This window comes from Suncus etruscus, chromosome 11, assembly GCF_024139225.1.
Source record: "Suncus etruscus isolate mSunEtr1 chromosome 11, mSunEtr1.pri.cur, whole genome shotgun sequence".
Taxonomy (NCBI): domain Eukaryota; kingdom Metazoa; phylum Chordata; class Mammalia; order Eulipotyphla; family Soricidae; genus Suncus; species Suncus etruscus.
In genome coordinates, this window is record NC_064858.1 from 84,345,902 (window position 1) to 84,367,207 (window position 21,306).

General features: G+C 44.5%; 2 protein-coding genes across 2 annotated transcripts in view; both read right to left on the reverse strand.

The window, feature by feature from the left end:
- The window catches only part of SARNP (SAP domain containing ribonucleoprotein), a 75,577-nt gene extending 54,300 nt beyond the window's left edge, over positions 1-21,277 (reverse strand). Inside the window, exons 1-4 of the mRNA XM_049784090.1 lie at positions 21,238-21,277; positions 16,317-16,416; positions 1,714-1,760; positions 1,254-1,321 (exon numbers count right to left, since the gene is read on the reverse strand). Coding sequence (XP_049640047.1) covers positions 1,254-1,321; positions 1,714-1,760; positions 16,317-16,416; positions 21,238-21,273 — 251 coding nt within the window. The 5' untranslated portion in view covers positions 21,274-21,277. The remainder of the gene's footprint in view (positions 1-1,253; positions 1,322-1,713; positions 1,761-16,316; positions 16,417-21,237) is intronic.
- DNAJC14 (DnaJ heat shock protein family (Hsp40) member C14) overlaps positions 1-21,306 on the reverse strand; it is a 1,080,043-nt gene that overhangs the window by 1,032,187 nt on the left and 26,550 nt on the right. The gene's annotated exons all lie outside the window — the stretch shown is intronic.

Consider the following 21,306-nt stretch of genomic DNA (forward strand, 5'->3'; position numbering starts at 1 on the left):
CTTCCAAAAAATAGCAAAAGCATATCCGCATATGCTTTTTACTTTCTTGCTTGGAAATATATTAATAAATCTAAAGCCTTTTAAACAAAAGAATCACATATTTTCCATATACTAAAGATAATGAACTACTACAGTTTTTAAACTACAAGATTAATTTTTAACCCACACAAGCCAATTATCATAGTTTTTATTATTTTTATTTTTTGGTTTTTGGGTCATACCCAGCAGCGCTCAAGGGTTACTCCTGGCTCTATGCTCAGAAATCGCCCCTGGCCGGCACAGGGGACCATATGGGATGCCGGGACTCAAACCATCGTTTTTCTGCATGAAAGGCAAACACCTTACCTCCATGCTACCTCTCCGGCCCCTTATTTTTATTTTTTGATTGGGCATCACACCTGACAAGTATTTAGGGGCAGTGCTGCAATTCAAACCTGGGATGACTACATGTAAGGTAAGTGCCCCACCCACTCTATCTATGTCCCCTATTATGCATTTTTTTTCTTAACTAGTACCTATATTACCTGTATAGCTAAAAAATTTAATTATGAAGAAAATGTTTAAAAGACTTTATTTATTTGGGGGGGGGGTTGGGTCACACCCGGCAACGCTCAGGGATTACTCCTAATTCTACGCTCAGAAATCACTCCTGGCAGGCTAGGGGGACCACTTGGGATGCGGGGATTCGAACCACCAACCTTCTGATTGCAAGACAAATGCCCCACCTCCATGCTATCTCTTCGGCCCCAAGACTGACTTTTTAAAAATTACTTTATTTTGGTTAAGAGTAACCCCAGTGATGTTCAGCAGGCTCAGTACAATTCCTGAAAATTCTTCTTCTTTTTTTTTTTTTTTTTGGTTTTTGGTGCTCAGGGGTTATTCCTGGCTCTGCACTCAGAAATCACTCCTGGCAGGCTCAGGGGACCATAAGGGATGCCAGGAATTGAACCTGGGTTCTTACTGGGTTGGCCATGTGCAAGTGAAATGCCCTACCGCTGTGTTATCACTCCGGCAAAATTCTTAGCTGAGTCATTCAAGTGCTTTTGAGTCTTGGCACTGTAACCAGCAGTGCTCAGGGGCCCGTGTCCAGGGAGTTCGATTACCCACATCATCCCAATTCCGCAATTGTGATCCTCAGCAACATGACTAAAGTGCAACCCTCATCATCAAACACTATCACAATAGCAACAAAGAGAACGGGGCAGGGAGAAACCCAGAACTATCTATACTCAAATTATAAAAAAGATAGTTACACATCAGGTGTTTTTTCAGAGGGTTCTTCCTCTTTAACTGGGAGTTCTAAGGGCTTTGGTTCTTCTTCCTAAAATCAAATGGAACAAGATGGTTAACATAAGTCAGAAGTATTCACTCGCCTATGGAATATGAGATCTTCAAAATAAACCAGTCTTTATTTTTTGAGGGGGGTGGACAGCATACTCGGCCGTGCTCAGAGGCCACTTGCTCAGGGGCTACTCACTCTACGATCAGGGACCACACCTGGCTCTGTGCTGAGGGTCACACTTTACACTGCTAAGGAAGCCATTTCTGGATCCAGGATTTCAACTGTTATTGTGGGTACAGTCACATGCAAGTGCCTTACCCTCTGTACTATCTCTGAGTTTGTATGTAAGCCCTCTAAGATTGAAATTAAACAATGTGACAAAGGCAGTGGGACATAGCCAGGCTAGTGACTAACTATGTACTCTAACTCACCTCTGTTTCATCTCCCAATACATCTTCTTCATTTGCCTCCTCTTCAGCTAAAGAATATGAAAATATTCCAGTTAAGCGCTGTTACAAAACCACCTTGATTACTGTACTTAGGAGACTATGATCCTTTTATTTACCCAGAGTAAAATCCAACGAACGCAAAGTTAAATAAAGAATGCCCCACACGGTCCCAAACTGAAGCAAGACAAGACTGGCAGCAGGGTTCTCTATGTAACTGAGAAGTACTATTTCCACACCTAGGCCAGTGTCCCAAAAGGAAGAGAAGTGCCAGGATGAGGAGAGGGGGTCTTTCAGCCACAGAGTCCCAAGAAACTGAGGTAGATAGCGCAGCAGTGGGGATCCTCTTTGTGACTCTGAAGCACCATTTCTGCACCCAGGTCAGTGGCTGGAAATAAGCATACCACAAGACTCAATAAACACCTCCAGAGCACTAGGGTCACACCGGAAAGTAATGCATAATTCCACCACACTTAGTGAGCCAAAGATGGCAGCTCTGAAGACCCAACCAGTATCAGCCAGCTGTATAACCTCTCTGATAAGGACAAAATATGGAGGATTATCAAGAAACTAAAAAGAAATCATGGGAGCTAACAAGAAGCCAATAAGACTCAAGACTATTTGAGAGCAGAGATGAGAAAACATCAAACAGAAGACAGAACTGCAAAAGTTTTATTTTGGAGGACTAGTAAATACACTCTAAGGCAGGGGTCTCAAACTCAATTTACCTGGGGGCTGAGGGAGGCAAAGTCGGGGTGATCCTTGAGTGCAAAGTCAATAGTAAGCCTTGAACATTGGGGGTGTGTGACCCAACAACTAAAACAAAACAAAACAAAAAAAGATTCCTCTAGGGCAGGGCCACAAAATGTACGGAGGGCCGCAAACAGCCCGCCGGAGTGAGTTTGAGACCCCTGCTCTAAGGGCATGCAAAAGACCAAAATTCAATTCCTAACATCTCATGGTTCTCAGATGCTCCTCAAACACTGAGTCAAGAGTAACCCTAAGCACTGCCAGCTGTGTGTTCCCCTTCACTCCCCCAAGAAAAAGATCAATTGGTAGGAAAGATTTTTTTTTAAAAAAAGTCCTAGAAACGGGGCCGTAGAGGTGGCGCTAGAGGTAAGGTGTCTGCCTTGCAAAGAGCTAGCCAAGGAAGGACCGCGGTGGTAGCACAGTGGCAGGAGCCATTTCTGAGAGCAGAGCAAGGAGCAACCCCTAAATGTCACTGGGTGTAGCTCCAAAACAAAAGAAATAAAACATCCTAGAAACAGAGATAATAAACATAAAACCTGCATACTTCTCAAAACTAAAAATATCTACTTAAAGACAACATAGGAAAAAAAATAACAAAAAATCTTTGTATTTATTACCAGCAAGGAAACAGTGTCTGAAATACAAAAGAAATGTTTGTAAACCAACAAGGGAGTGATGAGAATTCCAATGATTCAATGTTAATATGTACCTAAAATACTAATGTGAAAGATATATAAGCCACTATGATCAAAATCAAAATAAAAAAAAAAACAAGCTCTTATCTACTAGGGATAAGAACTCATACTTCTTTACAACACAGGGACATCTCCCACCCTGTATGTCATGTGGAACCAACTTAGACTCCAGGAAACTAGACACCGGCCATCCAGCCTTGACTCCTGGATCCCAGACATAGAAATGACAGAGTTCTCCACAACAGCTCCAGGAACCAAATCCCCTCCAGGGCATTCATAATGCTGCTCTGATGCCAACATGCACCAGTTCTAAATTTATAACCTGACAACGAGGAAATGGGAACAACTTGATCTAAGAGAAAGTTGTCCTTCCTCATCAGCCAACGATAAGACAAAATCAGAAAACATGTAACCCTTTGACCTGATCAAAAGCCAAGATCGCTATATACAGATGACTGGTTGTTACAACCAGGACGCGACAGTACGCATCCCGGGACCAACAACAACAACAACAGCAGCAAAGAAAAGCTCTAGCCTAACTTTTGATCTACAATCTGTTTAACAAACAAGATCTCCAAGTCCAACTGCAACTGCAACTGAATGGGTCTTCCGGAAACATAACGAAAGACTTAATCCCAGGCTCCATCCTAGGAGCAACATAATGACCAAGACCACCAATTACAGAAGATGGATTAAAATGACACTGAAGAAGCAGAACTAGAACCACAAAGACTCCATCATAAGCTCCATTCCTTGAGCTGCACAGTCACCAAGATCTCTAGATACAGAGGTCTGATTTTACCATCCAAGACGAAGCAGAAGTCTTCCATACACCACAAAAGCACCGAGGGGAGAGTAAATGATCATGCAAGGAGTCTACAGTTAATCCCATGACAGTATACTTCAGGGGTGAAGAAACCCTGTAACTAGGCCAACAGAATTCCCTCTATAATATCCCCAATACTAATACTTAATGTACCTATGCAGGGGGAAAAAGAAAAAAACCACACAAAATAATCATCTTTCCACACATTTTTTTATTGATTGATCAATTTTTTTGACGTCTTTATTCTGGTTTAGATATTGAAGTTGATATATCCAATTTTATTTTATTTCATCTTATCTTTCTCTTTCTTTTTGCACTCTGGCATGATTTGATTTCAGAACCGAGACTATTGTGTGGTGCTTGTCTTTATTGCTGTAGTGCTCACTGGATATTTAATTTGATATTTCTTTCTGTATTGTTGTGATGTTTCAATTACCTTTTTCATGTCCTCTCTCAAAGTGAGGTTGAAAGCCTCTAGAAGGTCTCTGCCCATTTTCAAAGTATTTGACTTCTTTTTTTTTAATTTATTTTTTTTATCTTTTCTTATTTTGTACCCCTATTGCTTTTCTTTTCTTTTTTTTTCCTATTGCTTTTCTTTCCTTCAAACAAAACCACATAACTGGATTTACCTAGCTCTGCCTCTTAAATAGAGGGGGAAACAAGGGAGGATACCAGGACCAAACAAATATATGACCACTAGTAGTAAGCTAGACAAAGAGGGATCCACCTACTCTAGCAGCCTGGGGGTGATAATGGGGTATATGGGTTACAGAAAGGGAACTGGGATGGGGGGAGGACAAATTTGGTGATGGGTATTCCCTTGATTCAATGTTAATATGTACCTAAAATACTACTGTGAAAGATATGTAAGCCATTATGATCACAATAAAAATTAAAAAAAAAAAAATAGGGGCTGGAGAGACAGCATGGAGGTAAGGAGCCTCTCAGGCAGAAGGTCGATGGTTGGAATCCCAGCGTCCCATATGGTCCCGAGCCTGCCAGGAGCGATTTCTGAGCATAGAGCCAGGAATACCTCCTGAGTATTGCAGGATGTGATCCCCCCCCCCCCAAATAAGACAAATGAGACTCTCCAGTGATGAACATATTTAATACAGGTCAGAGTGATAGTACAATGGACAGGGCACTTAACTTGCATGCCTGTACCTGAGTTTGACCCCCAGCATCCCATAGCTCCTCCAAAACCAGCTCTCCCTTGAGTAAACCTGAGCACTACCAGGTGTGGCCCAAAAACAAAAAGCAAACAAAAGGACTGGAGACAGTATAGTGGGTAAGGTGCTTGTTCAATCCCTGCACTCTATATGGTTCCTATGAGCACAGAGCTGAAAGTAAATTTTGATCACAGCTGCATATGGTCACAAAATAAAGAATTAGGGGCCAGCGAGGTGGCACTAGAGGTAAGGTGTCTGCCTTGCAAGCGCTACCCAAGGAAGGACCTCGGTTTGACCCCTTCACCCCGTGTCCCATATGGTCCCCCCAAGCCCCCAAGGGGCAATTTCTGAGCGCTTAGCCAGGAGTAACCCCTGAGCATCAAAAAGGTGTGGTCCGAAAAAAACAAAAAAAAAACAAAAACAAAAACAAAAAAAACCCTAAATGTGGGGCTGGAGCAATAACACAGTGGTAGGGCGTTTCCCTTGCACAAGGCCAACACAGGAAAAGACCCCGGTTCTATTCCAAGCATCTCATATGGTCCCCCAAACCTGCCAGGAGCAATTTCTGAGCACAGAGCCAGGAGCACCACCAGGAGTGATACAAAAACAAACAAAAGGCAATTGGGGGGGTGGCAATATGAATATCTATCACTGGTGAATACAGTCCTTTTGTAGAGGAAAGGGTTTTTGTGCCATACCTAGCAATGCTCAAAAGCTACTATGGTGCTCAGATGATCACCAGACCATATATGGTGCCCAGGATCAAACTGGGGCTGGCCAAATACCAGGGAAGTGCCTTAACTCCTACATCATATTTTAGGCGATTCTATACATCATTGAGGACTATGTAAGAATTCGGAAAAATAGGGGCCGGGCGGTGGCGCTGGAGGTAAGGTGCCTGCCTTACCTGCGCTAGCCTAGGAGACGGACCGCGGTTCGATCCCCCGGCGTCCCATATGGTCCCCCAAGCCAGGAGCGACTTCTGAGCGCATAGCCAGGAGTAACCCCTGAGCGTTACCGGGTGTGGCCCAAAAACCAAAAAAAAAAAAAAAAAAAAAAAAAGAATTCGGAAAAATAGAGAGAACCACACCATCACAGGCCACAAGATATATCTTAAAAACAAAACAAAAACAGGGGCCAGTGAGGTGGCACTAGAGGTAAGGTGTCTGCCTTGCAAGCGCTACCCAAGGAAGGATCATGGTTTGACCCCTCCACCCCGTGTCCCATTTGGTCCCCCTAAGCCAGGGGCAATTTCTGAGCGCTTAGCCAGAAGTAACCCCTGAGCATCAAATGGGTGTGGCCCCCTGACAAAAAAAAAAAAAACAACAAACAAACAATAAAAAAACCAACAAGAGGGGCCCAGAGAGATAGTACAGTGGCGTTTGCCTTGCAAACAGCCGATCCAGGACCAAAAAAGTGGTTGGTTCGAATCCCGGTGTCCCGTGGTCCCCGTGCCTGCCAGGAGGTATTTCTGAGCAGACAGCCAGGAGTAACCCCTGAGCACCGCCGGGTGTGGCCCAAAAAAACAAAAAAAAAAAAACAAAACAAAACAAAAAAAAAACCAAAAAAAACAAGAAATAGGGCTAGGCATCTTCCTGGCAGAAAAACCCAGCTCCTCTTACTAAACTCCAAAAGAAAATGATCGTCACAGATTATTATCTAGTCTGGACTGACAACTCTGGGGCCTTCTTGGAAAGGCAGATTTCCCGTTCTGCCTGACTGCACAGCAGGTCACAGCCAAACCCAATAGCATTCTAGAGAAAAGGTCTACAATCGGCCCTTATCAAACTGCCAAGCCACCAAATTTGATCAAGATCTTTTGATCCAGGCTGGAGAGAGCACAGCGGTAGGGCATTTGTCTTGCACAAGGCCAACCACAACAGACCTGGGTTCCCAGCATCCCATATGGTCCCCAAGCATGCCAGGAGTGATTTCTGAGCAGAGCCAGGAGTAACCGCTGAGCACCACTGGGTGTGGCCCCAACATAAAAATAAAAAATCTTTTGATACTGGACTGTATGGCCACACAACACCTCAAAATTTCATAGTAGAGTCAGCAGAGCAAAAACGTAACAGAGTTAATGAAGACTACTAAGCTCAGTGAGCCTAAATAACAGAAGGTCAACTAACACCAACCACAGGCCAGTAAGTCCTTAGTAACACCACTGAGAGATAACAATTATTACAAACTGACCCCTATTGATCTAAGTTTTTATAACTCCATTTAGCTTTGTTATAGTAAACAATATGAAAGAGGCAAGCTAAGGTGGGGTGTGGGAGATGGGAGAAATGTTACAGCGGTGGTGTTATAAGTGTTCGAACATTTTTTTTTTTTTTTTTTTTTTTTTGGTTTTTGGGTCACACCAGGCAGTGCTCAGGGGTTATTCCTGGCTCCAGGCTCAGAAATTGCTCCTGGCAGGCACGGGGGACCATATGGGACGCCGGGATTTGAACCGATGACCTCCTGCATGAAAGGCAAACGCTTTACCTCCATGCTATCTCTCCGGCCCCGTGTTCGAACATTTAATGCCTGAAACAACTGCATTATAAATAACTTGCATATCGCAGTGTTATAATAAAAATGGAAAAAAAAAACAGGGGCGGAAGATAGCATAGCGGTAGGGCATTTGCCTCGCATGCAGCCAGCCCGGTTTGATTCCTGACATCCCATATGGTCCCCAGCCTGCCTGGGGCAACTTCTGAGTGCAGAGCCAGGAGTGACCCCTGAACGTCAATCAATTCAATTTTGATAAAAAGGATATACAATAGAAAAAGATAAAGCCATGCAATTTGTTGATACATGGATGGTTTTGGAGTATCGTGTTGAGTGAAATGAGTCAGAAGCAGAGAGAGAAGAGAGACAGACATAGAATGACCTCACTCATGTACCTGATAGAAAGAAACAAAGTAGGAAAAAAATGATCAAAGACAATAGAAACAAAGAGCAGAAGTAGTCCTTGGGCTGGAGTGGTGGCACAAGTGGTGGCATCTGCTTTGCACGTGCTAGCCTAGGAAAGACCATGGTTCGGTCCCCCGATGAACCATATGGTCCCCCAAGCCAGGAACGATTTCTGAGCGCATGGCCAGGAGTAACCCCTGAGTGTAACCAGGTGTGGCTCAAAAACCAAAATAAATAAATAAATAAATTAATTAATTAATAATAATAATAATAATAAGTGGTTCTGAGTAAGAAGCTTGCCACCTTGGAGGGAGGTGGGAATAGATCAGGGAAATGACCACTATGACAATGAAAGCAATCAATCTGAACAAGGTCTAGGTGTTCAAAGGAGGTAAAGTGATATGTATAATACCCTCTCAATAGCAGTATTATAAACCTTCATGCCTAATCAGGAAAAGAAAAAGACAAAAGTGCAGTCACAGGGGCAAGCTGGAGACAGGAGAAAAATTGGAGATAAATGGTGAAGGGAAGTAGACACTGATTAAGGAACTGGTATTGGAACTTGTATACCTGAAACAATCATGAATAATTTTGTAATTCATAATGATTCAATAAAATTAAAAAATAAAGAAAAGGCCAGGGAGTTCACTCAAAGGGCTGGAGATCTGGCCTTCTGGCCTTATAAGCCAACCCCCCTAAGTTCATTCCTGGCAACATAAAACACCTATCTTGGGGGGGGGGGTCTGAAAAAAGAAAAAAAGGAAAAAAATAAAACACCTATCTTTCCCACCACTGCTGGTGTCTCCTAGCACTTCAAGATATGGGCCCACAACTAAGGAAACGAAGGAGGAACAGAAAAAAGAGAGAATAAATCATTGCCAATTATACAAAAATACTTTACTTCAAATTGCTTTTAAAAAAATACATTATGTGAGGCCAGAGAGATAGCATGGAGGTTTAGTGTTTGCTTTGCATGCAGAAGGATGGTGGTGGTTCAAATCCCGGCATCCCAAGCCTGCCAGTAGGATCCCCTGAGTGCTGCCGGTGTGACCCAAAACACAAAAAAACAACAAACAACAAGAACAAAAATACATTGTTCAACTGAAAGAAGAATTGCAGGTCTCCTCCTTTCAATCAAAAATTAGAAATGGGGGAACCAGAGCAGTGGTGCAAGTGGTAGGGCCTTTGCCTTGCACACGCTAACCTAGGACGGACCACAGTTTGATCCCACAGCGTCCCATATTAGCCCCCAAGCCAGGAGCAATTTCTGAGCTCATAGCCAGGAGTAACCACTGAGTATTACTGGGTGTGGCCCAAAAGCCAAAAAAAAAAAGTTAGAAATGGGGCCAGAGCAATAGCACAGCAGTAGGGCATTTGCCTTGCATGTGGCCAACCCAGGTTCAATCCCCAGCATCCCATATGGTCCCCCCGAGCCTGCCAGTAGTGATTTCTGAGTGCAGAGCCAGGAGTAACCCAAGTACCACTGGGTACGGTCCCCAAAGAAACAAAAACGAAAACAAAATCAGAGCAATAGCAAAACAGATAGGACATTTGCTTTGCATACAGCTGACCTGGGTTCAATCCCTGCATCCCATATGATCCCCCGAGCTTGCCAAGAGTAATTTCTGAGCCAATACCAATAGTAACCCCTGAATGCCACCAGGTATAATTCCCCCACATACATACACACAAAAAGAAGAAATTGGGGCTGGAGAGATAGCATGGAGGTAGTGTGTTTGCCTTGCATGCAGAAGGATGGTGGTTCCAATTCTGGCATCCCATATGGTCCCCTGAGCCTGCCAGGAGCAATTTCTAAGCGTAGAGCCAGGAGTAACCCCTGAGCACTTCCAGGTGTGACCCAAAAATCAAAACAAGGGGCCGGGCGATGGCGCTGGAGGTAAGGTGCCTGCCTTGCCTGCGCTAGCCTAGGATGGACCGCGGTTCGATCCCCCGGCGTCCCATATGGTCCCCCAAGAAGCCAGGAGCAACTTCTGAGCGCATAGCCAGGAGTAACCCCTGAGCGTCACAGGGTGTGGCCCAAAAACCAAAAAAAAAAAAAAAATTCAAAACAAACAAAAAAAAAAAAAGAAGAAGAAGAAGAAATTAGGGGCAGAAGCAATAACAGAAGAGTAGGGCACTTGCCTTTCATATGACTACCCAGGGTTTGATCCTAAGCACCACATATGGTCCCCTCAGCACCACCAAGAGTGACTCCTGAACCACTATTCCTAGCTAGGAGTAAGCCCAAAAGGGCTACCAGGTGTGGTCCAAAACAAAAAAGAAGAAACTGAAAACAACAAGACAAAAGTTACAAATGATTAAGCTTGGGGCCAGAGCAATAACATAGAGAGCAAGCAGGACATTTGCCTTGCACTCGGCCAACCAGGGTTCGAACCCCGGCATCCCATATTGTTTTCTGAGTCTGCCAGAAGCAATTTCTGAGTTTGCAGAGCCAGGAGTAACATGAACATGGCCAAACAAAACAAACAAACTTGGAGCCAAAGAGAAAGCACAGCAGTAGGGCGTTGCACACAATCCAGGACAGTTGGTGGTTCGAATACCCGCATCCCATATGGTCCCCCATGCCTAGCAGGAACGATGTCTAAATGCATAGCCAGGAGTAACCCTTGAGCGCTGCCAGGTGTGACCCAAAAACAAACAAACAAAAAAGAAATAATTGGGGCCAGAGAGATAGCATGAGGTAGGGTATTTGCCTTGCATGCAGGAGGACCCAGCATCCCATATGGTCCCCAAGCCTGCCAGAAGCACTTCTGAGCATAGAGCCAAGAGTGGCCTCTGAGTGCTACTGGTTGTGACCCAAAAACAAACAAACAAACAAAAAAGAAATAATTAAGCTTTAGTGAGGAGGGTTTACCAACAGACTAAAAGTTAGGCATCTTGCACCTAACAATCAAGTTGTGAATGCAAAGTAAAAAGTTGTTTGTTTTTTTTGGGGGGATGGTGTTTCTCAGGAGTCATTCCTGGTGGGGCTCAGGAGATTCTATAGGATGCCAAGGATCGAATCAAGGTCAGCAGCATAGAGGACAAGAACCCTACTCACTGACCTATTGTTCCAGCCCCAGGAAAAGTTTCTAAAGGAAATTAAAAATGTTAAGCCAAAAAAATAAATTAAGCTAGTGAACACACCTAACCAGCAATCTTACTTTGCTATGGGCAAAGTTTTAGTGGTCTAGAAGTTAGCCAGCCATAACTCCCTAAGTCAAAGCATTATCTAAATCAATGCCCTAACTCTTCAGTTCTACATATATTGATGAGGAAAGATTTCTTTGTTGTTTTTTTTTTTTTGGTTTTTGGGCCACACCCGGTGACGCTCAGGGGTTACTCCTGGCTATGCGCTCAGAAGTCGCTCCTGGCTTGGGGGACCATATGGGACACCGGGGGATCGAACCACGGTCCGTCCTAGGCTAGCGCAGGCAAGGCAGGCACCTTACCTCTAGCGCCACCGCCTGGCCCCGAGGAAAGATTTCTTAAATGATTTTAGGATACATATTTTTTTAACTTCTCTTTTTCAAAGGACTGCCCCATTTTAGAATTCTAGCCTGCTAACAGAAATCTGCCAGAAGAGTGGGAGCTACAGAAACAAAGAGGCCTCAGACAGTTAGGAAGAGGTTTCAGACAGCTAGCTTGAACTAAGATAAGCAAGTTCTGCTTTCACAGTTCCCAAGGACAGCAAGCCTGGAAGATAAGACCAGTCTTGGGCATGTGAGATCAATACCCATTTATGCTCACTGTTAGTTTATAACTGCCACTTTAAGTAAGTTTTAAGCTTTATAGGATATATCAATAAGTTAACTGATAAGTACTCATTTACTATTACTAATTATTATAAGCCTAGAGTGATTCGAGCAGTACCAGCCAGAGGGGGCTCTTGGCTCCAGAAAGCCCAACTCCCATGCTTCTAAGGCTGACGTATGTGCCACTCTGTGCCAAGAACTCTAACCATTAGCTACATTTGAACCTTGAGTTTTAATGATCCCCTTTCTTCTCTACAACTAACTAGGCCAGGGTCCTGGCCCACTGTGATAAGCTGACACCTGCAATATGTAACACTAGGATTGATAAGTTTTAATGGTCATCTCTTTGTTCATTGAATGTGTCTCTCAAAGTTATGATGTTTTTTAATGTAAGCCTTTGTTCATAGCTGCGTCTATGACTGATAAGGGAAAGTGCTGTTCTTGCTTGAAAATTCCTATATAAACTCTGCAGAAAAGAGCCTCAGGGTCTCTGCTCTGAGATCTGTCTCAGCAGACGACCCTGACCGGCCAGAATAAAATCTCACCTGTTGCTTGTGCATGGTCTGTGTCTCTTTGGGACCCTCAAGGCGCCGAAAGGAAGGGGGGGTGGGGGGGTGTCACATTGCCCCGGACCCTAACAATATTAAGAGAGGTGAGAAAGCTACAAGAAGTTTAAAGCTAGGGACTGGAGTGATAGCACAGCAGTAGGGCATTTGCCTTGCGTACGGACGACCTAGGACCAACCCAGGTTCAGTCTCTGGCATCCCATATGGTCCACTGAGCCTGTCGGGAGCAACTTCTGAGCACAGAGCCAGGAGTAATTCCTGAGCACCACCACTAGGTGTGTCCCCCAAAACAAAACAAAACAAAACAAGCCGAAACTTGTGGACTGAGATGAAGCACCGCCCCCTCCAGCACACAGCAGAAAAACGATTGGACACTACATGCATTTGATTTGGTGCACGGGGCACCGAATCAAAAAACCTGTATGATTCGAGTATAAGCCGAGTTCAGGTTTTTTGCCACAAATTTTGTGCCAAAAAGACTTGGTTTAGGGCCAGAGAGATAGCATGGAGGTAGGGCATTTGCCTTGCATGCAGAAGGTCATTGGTTCAAATCCCGGCATCCCATATGGTCCCTCGAGCCTGCCAGGAACAATTTCTGAGCACAGAGCCAGGAGTAACCCGAGCGCCGCCGTGTGTGACCAAAACCAAAACCAAAACCAAAAAAAAAAAAAAAAAGGACTTGGTTTATACTCAAGTATATACAGTACAACTAACCAGAGTTCAATTCCCAGCACCCCTGATGGTCACCCAAGCCCACTAGGAGAGATTCTTGAAATCAAAGCCAAAAGTAATCCCTAGGCAACAATGGGTGTGGCCACAAAAAAGAAACAAAACAAAAAAGAAGTTGCTTTGGTTTGAAACAAAGCAGAATTAGAAACTGTAAAGATGGGGCCCAAGAGATAGCACAGCAGTGTTTGCCTTGCAAGCAGCCGACCCAGAACCTAAGGTGGTTAGTCCTGGCATCCCATATGGTCACCCATGCCTGCCAGGAGCTATTTCTGAGCAGATAGCCAGGAGTAAACCCTGAGCACCACCGGGTGTGGCCCAAAATCCAAAAAAAAAAAACAAAAAAAAACAAACAAAAAAAATAAATAAATAAATAAATAAACTGTAAAGATGCTGCTGGGGGTGGGGAGGCATATTAAAAAGGAGAGTAGATTAGGATAATGGTAGAAATAACCCAGCACCCCTTGCAAGCACTAGCGTAGGACGGACCACGGTTTGATCCCCCAGCATCCCATATGCTCCCCCCAAGCCAGGGGCGATTTCTGAGCGCATAGCCAGGAGTAACCCCTGAGCGTCAAATGGGTGTGCCCCCCCCCAAAAAAAAGAAATACTGGGGAAGGGTCCAGTAAGGAACTATGTTATGTTGAAACCCTATCATTAATAGCACTATAAATCACAAGCCCCTAAAACACAATCAAAAATAAAAACTGTTGTGCCTGGAGAGATAGCACAGCAGCGTTTGCCTTGCAAGCAGCCAATCCAGCACCAAAGGTGGTTGGTTCGAATCCCGGTGTCCCATATGGTCCCCCATGCCTGCCAGGAGCTATTTCTGAGCAGACAGCCAGGAGTAACCCCTGAGCATCGCCGGGTGTGGCCCAAAAAACAAACAAGCAAACAAACAAATAAATAAAAACTGTTGGGGCCGAAGAGATAGCATGGAGGCAGGGCATTTGCCTTGCATGCAGAAGGCCCGTGGTTCGAATCCTGGCATCCCATATGGTCCCCTGAACCTGCCAGGAGCAATTTCTGGGCCTAGAGCCAAGAGTAACCCCTGAGCACTGCCAAGTGTGACCCCAAAACCAACAATGAAAAAAGAAAAATAAATAAAAACTGTCTGCACAAGTAAGAGACCAGAGATTACAAAATTTTTTTTTCCCTTTTTTTGGGGGGTAGGATGAGTGTAGATGGGGGACCTGTTGAATCCACACTTAGCAATGCTCTGGAACTACTACTGGCAGTATTCAGGGGATCATATGGGAAGCCAGGGATTGAACCCGGGTCAGCAAAGTACAAAGCAAGCATTCTACCAGCTGTACTCTTTCCAGCTATTTATCTCATTTCAAAGATCAGAACAGTGTAAAAACTGGCCCAAAAACGAAAAAACAACAACAAAATACTGTTACTATCCATAGCAACCTAAGTACATTTATTACATGAGAAATTTGAACCTAAATCTTCTAATTCTCAGCTTAAATATTTGTCTAAACCATACTTCTTGGGGCCAGAGAAATAGCCCAGCAGTAGGGCATTTAACTTGTATGCAGCCAACCAGGGAGGGACCGGGCTTGATTCCCTGAATCCTATTTGGTCCCCCAGCCTGCCAGGGGCAGGTTGAGTACAGAGCCAGGAGTAACCCCTGAGCACCGCTGGGTGTGGTCCCAGGACCAATCAATCAAGTTTAAAAAAATAAAATAAGGGGCCAGAGATAGCATGAAGGTAAGGCATTTGCCTTGCATGCAAAAGATAGGTAGTTCGAGTCCCGGCATCCCATATGGTCCCCCAAGATCCCCAGGAGCAATTTCTGAACAGAAAGCCAGGATTAACCCCTGAGCGCTGCCAGGTGTGACCCAAAAACCAAAATAATAATAATAATAATAATAATAATAATAATAATAATAATAATAATAATAATAATAATAAAATAAGCCATACTCCTTAACTAATTTGTAGAGAGGCTGGGGATACAGCATGACGGACCATTAAATAAATAATATGACATCAATACAAGCAGGAGTTAGGAAGGGGGGAATTGGTAGTAGGAATGTTGCACTGGTGAAGAGGGTATTCTGTTTATGACTGAAATCCAACTTCAATCATTCTTGTAATCATGGTGCTTAAATATTTTATTAAAAAAAAGGGTGGTGGGCTGGAGCGATAGCACAATGGTAAGTAAGGTTTGCCTTGTACACGGCCAACATACAACAGAATCCGGTTCAAATCCCAGCATCTCATATGGTCCCCTGAGCCTGCCAGGAGTGACTTCTGAGCAAAGCCAGCAGTAACCCGAGTGCGGCCGGGCATGACCCAAAAATAAATAAATAAATAAATAAATAAATAAATAAATAAATGAATGAATGAATGAATGAATGAATAAAATAAATATGTATGAGACACTTGGTTCAATTCCTTCCCTTCAAAATTTATCTACTTAATAAAATTAAGTCCAAAAAGGAACATGTGGGTCAGAGTGATAGCACAGTAGGTAGGGCATTTGCCTTGCACCTGGTCAACCCCCAATTCAGTCCCCAATATCCCATATGCTCCTCTGAGCCTGCCAGGAGTAATTTCTGAGCATAAAGCCAGGAGTAATACCTGAGCACCTCTGGGTGATTCCCACAAATAAATAAAAAAAGGGAACACATGAGGGGAAATCTTCCTTTGTATAATTCCATAGGTGAGGGGCCAGAAAGATAGCATGGAGGTAAGGTGTTTGCCTTGCATGCAAAAGAACGGTGGTTCGAATCCCGGCATCCCATATGGTCCCCCGTGCCTGCCAGGGGCGATTTCTGAGCGTAGAGCCAGGAATAGCCCCTAAGCGCTGCCAGGTTTGACCCAAAAACCAAAATAATAATAATAATAATAATTCCATAGATGAATAAACAAAACTGTGCATATAGACAATGGACTAAAAACTAAACAGTCAATCAAGCACTGGAGCACTGAAGACTAAAGGGAACTTAAATGCATACTGTCGTGGAAGAAACCAATCTAAAAGGTTACATACTATGTAATTTCAGTTACAATGATAATTTAAAAAGCATAAATATAAAGTCAAAAAATCAGTTGTAAATACTGTTTTTAGGTAAAAAGTTTTTTGTAATTAAGAACTTACATCACAAACTACTAAAACAAATAGAAATGTACATGGTAGTTCCTAAAAGTTCATCTCCTTACATCAATCTTTGTGTCCATAAAACACTCACCATGCTCTTCAAGATATGCCTGGAGTCTGTTGATGAGATCTTGTTTTATTCCCTTGGTCTCCAGCCCACGAGCAAGACATTCCTGCTTCAGCTCAGCAAGCTGAGGGAAAAGAATAGTTTTTCTTTAATTAATAAAATAAACCTGATAAATAGAGATCATTCTCACAAGAAAGAAAATACAACCCCCAGGGACCAGAGCAATAGCATAGGGGGTAGAGAGCTTGCCTTGAACTGGCTGATCCATGTTCAATCTCTAGCATCCCTTATGGTCACCCCCCCTCCCCAAACCTACAAGGAGTGCTCCTTTAAGTGCAGAGCCAGGAGTAAGCCCTGAGCACCACCAACCACAAAGTATGCCCTCACCCAACACCCTCAAATAAAGTAAAATGAATCAAAATATACCATTTAGAAAGAAAAATATGCATCAATGAAGTACTTGAAACTTAAATCGCTCACAAATCAGTTAAGGTATGGCTAAACACAGGGCTGAGGCAACAATACTGCTTGAAAATTCACAGCACTTTAAAAATAGGAAGAAGCAAATGATCAAGATTTACAAGAACTTGGGGTAGGGGGACTAGAACCAGACTTAGCAGTTCTCAGGACATACTCTTGGCTTTGAGCTCAGGGGTCACTTCTAGCAGTGGTAAGGGGACCATAATCAATGCCACAGATTAAACATGAGTGGACTACAGGCAAGGTAAGTACCCCTGTTCTATTTCTCTCCTGTTGAGAAAAAGACTGGCAGAACCACTGCTTCTCAAATTTCTGAAATTCATAGATCACATTTTTGAATACATAGACTGGGCTTTAAACTTTTTATAATATTCCAACCAGGATGTAGACTAATACTTCACACCGTAACAAATAGTTCATAGACCAACTAGCATATCTTAGATAGTATTAATCCATAAACTAGTCCAAGAGAGCTCAACGATCTGCTGCAGTGTCTGGATTCAAACCTGTATCATATGCATGTAAAACATTTTTCCAGTATTTTAAGAATTACCTTCGCCCTGATGTTCAACTTTTGGGATGAGAGAGCTAGTACAACAGGTAAGGCACCTGGAACAAACCTGAGTTCATTAGATTCCCAGCAACCCAAAGGTCTCCTTAGCCCACCCACTAGGAGTGATCCCTGAGCCCAGAGCCAAACAAAATCAATTTTCTAGGCAACAGTTCCTTTCTTCACATTCCCACTCAAAACTATACTGATATAGACAAAAAGTTTACAAACAAAACTTTCTTTTTTTTTTTTTTTGGTTTTTGGATCACACCCGGCAGTGCTCAGGGGTTATTCCTGGCTCCAGGCTCAGAAATTGCTCCTGGCAGGCACGGGGGACTATATGGGACACCGGATTTGAACCGATGACCTCCTGCATGAAAGGCAAACGCCTTACCTCCATGCTATCTCTCCGGCCCCACAAACAAAACTTTCACTTAACAATGCCTATCCAGGGGCCGGGTAGGTGGCGCTGGAGGTAAGGTGTCTGCCTTGCAAGCGCTAGCCAAGGAAGGACCGCGGTTCGATCCCCCGGCGTCCCATATGGTCCCCCCAAGCCAGGGGCGATTTCTGAGCACATAGCCAGGAGTAACCCCTGAGCGTCAAACGGGTGTGGCCCAAAAACCAAAAACACAAAAAAAAAAACAAAAAAAAAAAAAAAAAAACAATGCCTATCCAGATAGTCAACACTGGGTTGTTTTTGTTTGTTTGTTTGTTTGTTTTGCATAGGATGTTATTCCAGTATAAACTAAACTAAACTTGGAATTGGCAAATTGGCAATAGGCATAAGCGTGATATATGCTGATAACTTTGTTACTTGCCTTTGGCAATGAAATCTCAAACCCATAGGCATTCTCCAATCCCTAACCTCAGGTCTCTGCCTCATTCATAATCTTTTCAGCATTTTCTTGTCCCCTCACTATTCAAAACGAAATGTTAAGATAGTTTGTGCATACTGTTTTCCATATTTATGTTTTCACATACTGAGACCATTTCTATTGTTCTGCGACCCCTGCAGCACTATAAATGACCAGACTTCTACTCAACTCACTTAGCTATCTCTCCAGTCCAGAGAGATTTTATTTGATTTATTTATTTATTTATTTTGGTTTTGGGGCCACAATAGAGGTGCTCAGGGTTATTTCTGGCTCTGTGCTCAGAAATTGGCCTGGCAGGCTCAGGGGACCTGAGTCGGCCACGTGCAAGGCAAACGCCCTAGTGCTGTGCTATCATTCCGGCCCCACAGCCCTAAGATTCTAAAAAGGGAAATAGAGGGGCCAAATAAGTAGTTTAAGGTGCCTGCTTACATGTACATGGGCAACCCTAATTCTATCACTGGCATCACTTATATACCAAGTACCACCAGGGGTCACTCCTGATCAGAAAACAAGAAATAACCCCTGAGCAGTACCAGGTATTAATACTTCCATCCCTCCAAAATTTGAATTCATTTTCAGGGGCCAGAACGGTGGCGTAAGCGGTAAGGCGTCTGTCTTACCCGCGCTAGCCTAGAACAGACCACGGTTCGATTCCCTGGCGTCCCATATGGTCCGCCCAAGCCAGGAGTGATATCTGAGCACATAGCCAGGAGTAACCCGAGTATCACCAAGGTGTGGCCCTAAAACATAAATATCAAGGAAAACAGTATGCACAAACTAACTCAAAGGAACTGGAAAGGGCACAGCAGGCAGGGCACTTGCCTCTGTACACACGTTTAAGTCCTGGCACCATTTATTATTCCCAGAACACAGAAAGGAGTAAGCCCTAAACACCATTGTGCACCCAAAAAGCCAAACAAGAAAAGAAACCAAGGGGCTTGGGTGATTAGACAGCACAGCAGGCAGGGCACTTGCCTCTGTACACACATTTAAGTCCTAGCACCATTTATAATTCCCAGAACACAGAAAGGAATAAGCCCTAAACACCACTGGGCACCCAAAAAAGCCAAACAAGTAAAGAAACCAAGGGGCTTGAGTGATTAGACAGCCAGTAGGGCGCTTGTCATGTATGTAGCAGACCTAGGTTCCATCCCTGGCACCACTATGGTCCCCTTGAACACTGCCGGGAGTGAGAGTCAAAAATAAACACTGAGCACTGGCAGGTGCAGCCCCAAAAACAAAAACAAAAAAGAAATTAAGAAAAGAAATTGTGACTTTAAGTGCAACATGGTGAAACACCAAAGCAGGTTCTGAAAAACATGATTTTGCATTCAGTATTCTATCAACATTACAAGAAGTAATTCAAGGAGCTGCTGTTTGGTAATATTTATTTTAGGCCACACAGACTGGTAGGAGGGGCATATTTGGGGGTGGGGGTTCTGGTTTTTTTTTTGTTTTTTTTTTGTTTTTTGTTTTTTTTTTGGTTTTTGGGTCACACCTGGCTCTACGTTCAGAAGTCGCTCCTGGCAGGCTTGGGGGACCATATGGGATGCTGGGATTAAAACCACCACCATCCATCCTTCTGTATGCAAGGCAAATGCCCTGTCTCCATGCTATCCGGCCCAAGATTCGGTTTTTTAAAAAACGTTTTAATTGATTGAGATTCTGTGAATTGCTTTAGTTTCATATTGAGACAATATAATCTAAACATTTCGGGGCCACTAAGTTAAAAATAAGTCCAGGATAATACAGAACCCATCAAGAGTTTAGAATCAAGGCGTAGATCTATAAACATTCAGAAAAAAGGCTCAGGGGTGAACTGGGGCTGGGAGAAGAGAGTCTAAAAAGCCACTCCCTACCCTTATTTTTCTTAAAGCTCTTCAAGCTTTTTTTTTTTTTTTTTAAATGGTTTTTGGGTCACACCGGCAGCGCTCAGGGGTTCCTCCTAGTTCTATGCTCAGAAATCGGCCCTGGCAGGCTTGGGGGACCATAGAGGTTGCCGGGATTCGAACCACCGTCCTTCTGCATGGAAGACAAACGCCTTACCTCCATGCTATCTCTCCGGCCCCTCTTCAAGCTTTAAAGGTCTTAATTTTCAGCTTTGGCTAACTCAAGTCTGGTTTATCCTAAGTACCACACAGCCAGAAGCCAGAAGGCGACTGAAACAAGACGAAGCAAAACTGCCTGCGAAAAACCACCGTGGATAAAATAACTCATCAAAAATAAGTCTCTTCATTCACGCTTATAAAACAACTTACACTGCTCTTTCGGGTAAAAATAATGGTGTCTAATGTGGGTGTCAAACGCTCCCCCAAATGCATGCAGCCCAGCCTTGGAAAAGTCCTAACAGAGTGTCACCCAGCGGTGACACCGGGAGACGCAGCAACGTTGGCTGCCCGTGGCTGGCTGGGTCCTGGGGCCACGAACAGAAATCGGAGCCCTTGCAGGGCGCGACTCTGCACGTGCAGCTCGGGGACAACAAACAGGGGGTCCGGGGCACCCCAACTTCTGACTCGTCGTCACTCGTACTGACTCTTGAGGTCCCCCAGACGAGAGGGAGAAGGAGCGCGAGAAGCCCGCGTCGGGAGGAGGCACGGCCCCTCGCAAGCTGGCCCGGGAGCGAACGCGAAGCCCCAAGGCCGAGTCGAGAGGCGGGACGCTGCGGGGCTCGCTCCCGAGATCGACGAGCAGACTTCGGGGTGTCGCCGGCTTCCTCTGAGCGGGCACCCCAAGGGGGTCCTTGTCAGGGCCGGGAGCTCCGGAGCTGGGGGCCTGACGTCCCGCAGCCCTGGGCGAGAACCTGCGGGGAGCGAAGTCGCGCACCTGGGGGCGGCGGGGCGTCGAGGCAGGGAAAGGCGGTTGCGAGTGCTAAGGGAAGCTGGACGTCTAGGCCGGCACAAAAGAGCGCAAGTAGGCGAGCGCCTGGAAAAAGTGGGGGAGCCTGCCGGGAGGACACGTAGGAAAAAGAGAAGCGTGCCGCGCGGTAGAATTCGGTACCCCAAAAAAGTCCAATTCGGTCCCGTTCCCCCCTCCACAGTACCTTCAGCTTATGGAGCTCCACCGTCTCCGCCGCCATCTTGCTGCCCCCCGCCCGCGGCCTCCGCCTCCG